The sequence below is a fragment of the Papilio polytes genome, unplaced genomic scaffold (assembly GCF_000836215.1).
Source record: "Papilio polytes unplaced genomic scaffold, Ppol_1.0 DF823890.1, whole genome shotgun sequence".
In the NCBI taxonomy this organism is placed as follows: Eukaryota; Metazoa; Arthropoda; class Insecta; order Lepidoptera; family Papilionidae; genus Papilio; species Papilio polytes.
In genome coordinates, this window is record NW_013525314.1 from 655,963 (window position 1) to 664,575 (window position 8,613).

Consider the following 8,613-nt stretch of genomic DNA (forward strand, 5'->3'; position numbering starts at 1 on the left):
AGGGTGACTAGGCCATAGTCAACCACGCTGGCCCACTGCGGGTTTGTCGACTTCACACATATCTTTTAATTTCTTTCTCTGATATGTGCAGCTTGCATCAAGATGTTTTCCTTCACCGTAAGAACGCCGGATAAATTATGTACATATAAAAATTCGAAAAATTGAAAATCACATTGGTACATGGTGGGATTCGAACCAAAAACCTGTAGATTACTACTTAAGTGCTTAAACCACTGAGCTACCAACGATACATAGCAATAAATACAATAAAATGATGTTTATAACATAACATAGCATGTATACAAATGTATAAGTTACTTACAATATGCACTGGCATGACCCATCCAGCCAGCGCCCCTACACCAGGGAAGCAGGCCTTTGCCCCTCGTAGTCCATGCAGCCCGGTGCTTGGCTGAACTGATGGAAGACTGCCCTTCCTCACCACAGCTACTGAATATTGGTATGGTTCACCATTACCATATAACTAGAAAAAATCACAAATACATTAAAAACACAATAATTTCTTGCAGAATTAATCTTAATAATATTACAAATTGCCAAGTATGAATGGATTCATTAGAAGGTATCTCCAAATGGATTTAAAGGAAATGGCACAGGTGTACAACATAGTCTGGAGAACACATAGTCTACTGAACATATTTTTATTTTGGAAAGTACTATGTTTAGGTCAAAAGCTAGTTGGTTATAAATTATCTGGCAAAGTAAAAAATGTTTAGATAAATCATTTCAACTTTGCTTCAGTTAACATATTAAGAACCTAGTGATTTATATCTTAGAAATGCTAGTCTATTCTATAAAGGTTGATGTTTTTTTCATAATGTTTCTAAATTTATAAAATTAAACCCATATTAATTAAAGTATAATACCTCTTGTGCTATTGGTACAAGGGAATGATATCTGCCAGCAATATAAACTTCGCCAGCATCTAAAGCTAAGAGAGTAGCTTCTCCTTGGTCTACAGATATCATACAGTCTTCTGTGTCAAAAGCCTGGAAACGAAATTTAAAAAATTTAAAAATGTCTGAATTTTGAAATATATTAAATTGTAGAAACTTTGTACTGCATCTCGCATTGTTCTAATTATAAATAACTGCAAACTAGGCTGTTTGATTTCTCTATTTTTCCACAATACAGGGTATACAATTGACCTTCTATACCATTGATGGTACTGGATCAAACAAGGTTCTATTAAAAACTTTAAATACTGATGAAAAATTAGTTTTCATCATCTTACCCTTTTACATGCAATTTCTCTATAATCATCACCAAATAGGCCCTTATCCTGCATAACCGCTTTGGCGAGTTTCTCACATTTTTCCTGTTCTAGGTCAGATGTGGTACACCATGTAACAAGTTCTCGATTTTTTTCTTTTTCTTTTTGTAATAAAACTTGAGATAAATTGTCATTGTTGTAGTAGGCTTCTGCAAAACCTGAAAGATTAAGTATTAAACATTTTAGAAACAAATCGACCGTCTTTAATTGAATATAAGTTGATTCAAAGCTATCTCGATTTTAGAAGTTTTACAGTTAATATTATAATTTCAAACAGGAGTTTATTTGTAAATTATAAAAGCACACGAATTTAGTGGATATTTAACTTGCCTATTAACAGTATTATTACTAAACTATACGTAGGTGCCATTTTATTCATTTTTACCACTTTTTACATTACTTTTGTAAATTGAATCTTTCTAATTAATACTAAACTAACTTATACAAACTAATATTAAAATGACACACCCAAAAACAATTCAATTCGGTATTTTGAAGTTTGCAAGACGCAAGTCTAAAGTAGTCATAGACTCACAGAGTCATAATTTAAACGGTTTAAGAAGCTTTGGAATTATAGACAACAAACTGAAGAATTAAATTAGGTTAATACTTGGCCTTCTTAGATCTTGACGTGCATGATGCGTTTTTAGTAGGCTTAAGTCGCAAATAAAACCATAATTAAAAAATAATTTATTTGGGTATACGATCATAAAACGGAATAGGATAGAAACGTCAAATAATTTTGGTTTTCTGACAATTAAAAATTTTTTGACATTCTTTTCCATCGTTTTATTTTTATTTACTCTATGTCGTCATATGTTTAGCGCACACGTGTTTATGTAAAAAAATCTGGGGCGCTACGTTTTTAGTTAGTATACAAAATAATCTGTTAAATCCTAGTTTTCATATGTATCACATAATTTTTATACATTCTGTAATTAATTCTCTATCTCAGGTTTGATCGGACTATCTTTTTACGAAAGAGAAACTAATAGAAGAGATGGTAGTGTTTACCTGTGGACATTGCGGCGAATCGGTACAAAAACCAAAAGTAGAAAAGCATTATCTCACACAATGTAGGAACCGTACTCCTAACTTGTCCTGTATGGATTGCTTTAAGGACTTTTTGTGAGTATTTTCATTCATATTTCCATCTACTTGATATGCAGTTGATCTAACTTATTTACATGTTTTAAATCGTTTTTGCCATTTTCTAAACAGAAATATCATGTTAAGGCTGCATGGCTAAGTACAATGTACATACAAAGTTCGAAAATCAGGCGATATGTGAAAACAAATGATAACTTTCCTACATTTATGTGCTTCATATGGCATAGTTATTTGATTAATAAATATTAATAATTAATATGACAATATTGATAATCTCAGCACAGTACATTTATAACAATATTGTCAAGATACTAAAAAATGAAAAATAATTTAAAATCAATCTGAAAAGTGAAATTACAGCTAAGCTAGAAAACATTTTTTATGGATACAATAAATGTATAAACCATAACTTCCTTTTTGCACAGATTTAGTACTGTTAAACCATTTTTAGTAAGACGGAGCAACCAAACTCAGCAAGCAAAGCAGTAAATTTTGGATTGCGTCTAGTTTATGTTGTGCATAAAGAATGTATTTAGATGATCCTTTTCTCATCTTTCATTCCTTATTTATGTAATCTTTTGCTTTCAACATAATATAAAGTAAATTTTATTTATTTTTCAGAGGCAATGATTATGAGGCTCATATCAAATGTATTACTGAGGAGGAAAGATATTCCGGGAAAGGTTTTACAGCAAAAGAGAAGAAAGGTGAGAAAAAACAAAATGCATGGGTTGAGATGTTACAATCCGTGTTAGACGAGACTGAAACTAAATCTCCTAATGTACTTAGAATTATTGAAACTATTAGTAAACACAACAATACTCCAAGGAAGAAGCCAAAATTCGTTAATTTTGTTAAAAATGTCTGCGGTCAAAAAACGAATCCAAAAGATATTGATCAAGCATGGGATCTGATATCAGTTAAGCTGGCAGCTTTATCACAAGTTAATGGTAATAGGAATAGTAAAGAGAGTGTGAATGCTGAAAGTAGTGGAAAATCTGTTGAAAAGTCAAATGGAAATTCTGATAGCAAGCCAAATGGAAATTCTGATGATAATGTGAAGAATGGTGATGAAGTTGGAGAAACTAAAGATGAAGAGAATGGTACAGCTGAAAATGATGTGCCAAAAGCAAATGGTAATGGCGATGTCCCTGATAAGAAGTTATCTAAGAAGCAGCGTAAAGAAGAAAAGAAAAAGAAGAAGTATGAAGCTGAGTTACAGGATGCTGAACAGCCTTCTGAAGAAGTTGATGAACTTCAATCAAAAAAGAAAGGAAAAAAGAACAAAAATAAGGAGGCTAAAACAAATGGTACAGATGAAGCAGAAGATGATGGTACTGAAGGAAAGAATAAAAAAAAGAGGAAACGTCAGGATACGGTTAATACAATACCTGAAGTTGTTGACAGTGAAAATGCGATTGAAAATTCAAGTAAAGTAAAAGTACAACAGAAGAAAAAAAGGGTTGATCCAGAAGAAGACAGTGTTACATTGCATGATCAAAATGTAGCTAAAAATGATGAACAAACAAAAAATGAGAGTTTCAATTGGCATGCTGTTATTGTGTCTGTTCTACAGAAGAAAGATAATGAAGTACCTTTCAAAAGGCTGCAAAAGAAAGTTCTTTCGGAATATTCGGAAATTACTGGCAATGACGTCGATGATAGGATTGCAGAGAAATTTATAAAGAAACTGAAAAGCGCTCCAAATGTTAGAGTTGATAAAAATAGAGTTGTTCTCGTACAAGATAATGATGATTAGGTATATTTTACACTCTTGTATCTCAAGAAAATACTTGTTTTATCATAATAAGAATATTACCTATAGCATTTTATTCTAATTTTACTATTTCTATCAAGTGTATCTAAGTAAAAATAATAAATCTTTCAAATTTCGTTTTTATTTATTAGCTGTCGCCCGCGACGCCATAGCGCTAAATTAAAAAAAAACTTAGTAGCTTATATGTTCTTCCAGGCAATATGCTCCATCTAATCAAATTTCATAAAGATCTGTTCAGTAGTTTAGGCACCAGCTAACAGTTGAACACCCAGAAGTTAAATTTGGATTTATGTTTGAGATCTTTGATTTTTTTTAAAGAAAAGCCACACGATAGATTATTCACTTCTTTATAAATGTACATCAATTCTGTTATACTCTATAATTTGCGTCGTATCATACTATAATTTACGTTGGAACTATTGTCTATAATTTTTATCCAATTTCAATGCACAATTGCATGAGACTATGTTTAATCATTGGTTTTACATATTTTATACAAATAATACCAACGGTGTCTATAATTGTTTGCTACGTTCTGAAAAACATTTTATATAAATATACATGTAACTTGATTAGTTTTATTACGTAAACTTGCAGTAATAAGATACTGAAAAAAATTACAGCATTTACAGTAACAGTAAAGAAATCATATTAATATTAGCCCTTCGATTGGATCTTAAAAAATATTTAAAACACAGTTTTCTAATTAAAATTATTCCTTTCAACCCTTTGTGATTTTTTATCTGTGAAATGAAATTGAAAAAAATCCGTTCTTTAATTCTTCAAGTCAGCTCGGATTTTCTCTTTACTAATTTTACAGTGGAAAGATTTGTATTTTTGTGTGTATTGAGATAACTCAAATACTACTAGGCCTATTCAATTCTTGCATCATTAGAAAGCTACGTTATCGCTGAGTAACACAGTTTTTTTTTTATTATTTTTTAATGTCACGCGGGCGAAGTCGTTGAGGAAAGTTAGTAAGAAATAAAATAAAAGTATACTATTTAAAATGTCTTATTATAGGTATTTAGTACCTCCATGTCATTGATTGTGTTACAAAGACGCTAGCTACCATTCACATAAGACATTCCAGTTCTATTAATCGAACGAAAATGGCGGACAATACAATAAATGCAGAGTTTTTGAAACAATACAATGTTTCTTTGCGATATATAAATTGTATTGGTTACGATGTATTCGATAGATATAATCCTGTTATTATGAAAACTTTGTACATTTTTGAAATAATAATTCTGATACTATGGTCGGGATCACATATGGCCTTTTTATTGACGTCCATCTATAATGATGCGGATATAATAGATTTATCACTCGAAGTGTCTTTATGTTTGGCAGCTGCTGAAGGTAACAAATAATTATTGGCCAATTGGTTATTTTTATAACACTCTCTACTCTTCTTCTTATTGTCCTATGACCTTGAAGTGGGGGAGTGTGAGTCCACAGTGGGCCGTTATCTTGCTCTATATCCTGGGCACTGCGTTTTGTCTCGAGCGATAACAGCCCGATTGCTTTCATGTCGGTCGCCAATGAACGTCACCAAGTATACCTCGGCAGTGTCGTGTCAAAGTCTGGAGGTACAGACGACGATATCACCTCTAGAATAGCCGAAGTTAGAGCCGCCTTCGCACAACTTCGTCCTTCGTCCTATATGGCAGTCTTTTGTAACATACGCATTTTTTTTTCTGTACACAATAGTTATCTCTGCCTTTTTAGGATGGGTTCTACATCCTATTTTCTACTTTGGTAAGCATCGTATAAAGAGCTGTTTGCTTAAAATAAGCGAACAATGGCGTAACGATAGTGACTTGGACCAAGATTTGATTATTATCAAGAAAAAGGAATTGAAAGCTATTTACTCCTTTAAATATAGTGAGTTAACTTAAATTGTTTACATTTTTTTTCATAATTATTCTAGAATAGCGTGTCATTTAAGCGATATAATTCGATTAAAAATTCACTAATCAACGTATTGCAAAAAGCTTCGGGTTAACGGAAGATAAAGTACTCGTGTATTAAATAAACCACTTCGAATTTGTACTTTCGTTGTAGTTTTTCAGATATTTGGTGATTTTTACAGAATTAGGCACATTTTAAAAAATAAATCTATCGAGAAAAGTTTGTCCAATCGTGATTCTGTTACATGAGACTTTAGTTAAAGGACTGGTGTTACACATACTAAAATATCACGAATCAAATCTTCGGAGAAATCCTGTTCTATGCTTCCAAAATTGCGCAATTCTGCTGAACAGCCCCTTAAGTTATTGCAGATATGATGTGTTCAGAAAAAGTTTACTTTTTCTGTACATCTTGTCCCCCGCTATATCGCCTATGGTCATCCTTTCTTTATAAGGCAAGAGAAGATGATCTAGTGATTTTTTGAAGCGATTTTTTACAACTATGTTACTAAACACAAATGCCAAATAAATAAAATAGCTGCAGTTGTCATCCCTTTTTCAGTATATTCAACCATGATAATGGGATTTGCTTTCTTCTATATTTTGGCTTCATTGTTGCAAGTATTGACTATGAAATTTGTACTAAGGAAAGACATCGCCTACGTTACTACATTTCGATTCCTTGTACCCTTTGAATGGGAAAACAACTTCGTTTTATATGTTATGTTATGTGTGGGAGATTTTATATCAGGTACGTTCAATAAAAAATATATAAAAAATAACTAACTGTATGCCCAAAGTATATTGACATATCTTTAACATGATTTTTTTACATTTTGAAAAATTGCGTTTTTGTTTCATTTGTTTTAGTGATGAATCTTACAGCTCTTATAAATATGGGGTTGTTAACATTCACGATCACAATGAGCAATTTAAAAACACTATTTGTTATATTACAACACGAAATTAAAAATTTGTTCGACGCCGGTGATGAATTTAATGAAGAAGAGATGAAGAGATTATTAAAAATACACATTGATTTGTTAAAGTAATTATAATTGTTTAGTTTTACTGATACGAATATCTACGAAACTTCTACGTAGATAGATGTGTTTTAAATTTTTATCACATTTTTGATCAAGATGTTCCTTGTACATCTATCTATTGAAATGAAGACAAGGCAATACAATACAACATACCATGCTATGAAATACATTGGCAAACATGTCAGCAAAAATTTTTGCTAAAATACTTTCTAGGCGCTCACTGTTTTATTGAACATTTTTCAGTTTAATAGAAGATATGAGTAATGCTTTTGGCAATGTATTCGCAGTACATCTTATATTTGTATCTGGTACTATTGCATTCTTTTTTCTTTCTCCAACTGTAAGTATTTTCTACTTAAAATACGTATGTCCTAATTTATTTCTATTTATCATTTTTTCTTTTGTTTAGGTGAACGGAGTGGTAGAAAATTTAAATAATATTGTTGCGTCGACATTAGTGATAGCAAATTTTTATTCTGTCTGTCTATATGGCCAACTTTTGTCAGATTCAGTAAGTTTTAAACACGATCTTTTTCTTAATGACAATTGCACAAAACAATATGTTATTTTTTACCCTTTCAGAGTGTAGATGTTGGTACAAAAATATACGAGAGCAAATGGTACAATCTACCAATTAAATATAAAAAAGTCATGATAACAATTATGCAGAGGTATTTATTAACATCTTGTACAGTTATTATTGTGTTTCCTTGTTTTTTTATTAATAAGTTTTTCAAAATAATGTTGCAGGTCGCTGAAAATTAACTATGTCCAATCGATTAGTCTTACAGAAGTATCCTTGACTATTTTTACTAAGGTGAGATTTACTTGTGTTTTGTTTAAAGAGATAGAATGAGATAATACTATATTCTTGTACGATTTTCGTCTTGCAGTTTGTATGATAGGTTAGGACCTAAAATGTAAAGATTTAGGCGTGGGGTCGATTCAATCAGCTGCTTTTTACGTCCTTTTCTAATGTGTGAAAATTTATTCGTTTTTAATCCCAATAGAGCGTGGGTTTATATACCTATTTACATATGCGTTTTTGTAACTTTTACTTTCAGGTTATGAAAACAACTTGGTCAATTTTATCTCTTACAACATCAGTATTAAACGACGGTTAAAGCTTGGTTATTTATTTATTCAAATTTTTCCAATATATTTTTCAGTGATATTATGTAAAAAAAATCGGTATATTCGTGGATAAGATCTTGTTGCAGGCTCTACTACTGTAAAAAAATAAAAAACACATTAAGGGTTTCCGACTATATGTACGTACAGTGTGAATGTGTTTTTCAAAGTTCTTGTAAATGTGTTTCTGCAGTGAAAATTCAGGGTGACATTAACAAATACAAAAGAACAAGAAACTAAGGACATTATAGCGTTATCAGAAGTCTCAAGTTGTACAACTTTGTGAACACTTATCATTCAACAGCTGTGACTGGCTACAAAGAATATTCTTTTAGTAGT

At 31.4% G+C, this 8,613-nt stretch overlaps 2 protein-coding genes across 2 annotated transcripts in view; one reads left to right on the forward strand and one right to left on the reverse strand.

The window, feature by feature from the left end:
- The window catches only part of LOC106102941 (melanotransferrin), a 14,458-nt gene extending 12,684 nt beyond the window's left edge, over window positions 1-1,774 (reverse strand). The window contains exons 1-4 of the mRNA XM_013282562.1: window positions 1,625-1,774; window positions 1,256-1,452; window positions 888-1,010; window positions 323-484 (exon numbers count right to left, since the gene is read on the reverse strand). Of these exons, the coding sequence (XP_013138016.1) occupies window positions 323-484; window positions 888-1,010; window positions 1,256-1,452; window positions 1,625-1,673 (531 nt within the window). The 5' untranslated portion in view covers window positions 1,674-1,774. The remainder of the gene's footprint in view (window positions 1-322; window positions 485-887; window positions 1,011-1,255; window positions 1,453-1,624) is intronic.
- A 276-nt stretch (window positions 1,775-2,050) lies between these two features.
- LOC106102943 (cell growth-regulating nucleolar protein) lies at window positions 2,051-4,265 on the forward strand. The gene is made up of 3 exons (XM_013282565.1): window positions 2,051-2,162; window positions 2,250-2,422; window positions 3,026-4,265. The coding sequence occupies exons 2-3, from the start codon at window positions 2,295-2,297 to the stop codon at window positions 4,161-4,163; spliced, it is 1,266 nt and encodes a 421-aa protein (XP_013138019.1). The 5' UTR covers window positions 2,051-2,162; window positions 2,250-2,294; the 3' UTR covers window positions 4,164-4,265.
- The last annotated feature ends 4,348 nt before the right edge of the window (window positions 4,266-8,613 follow it).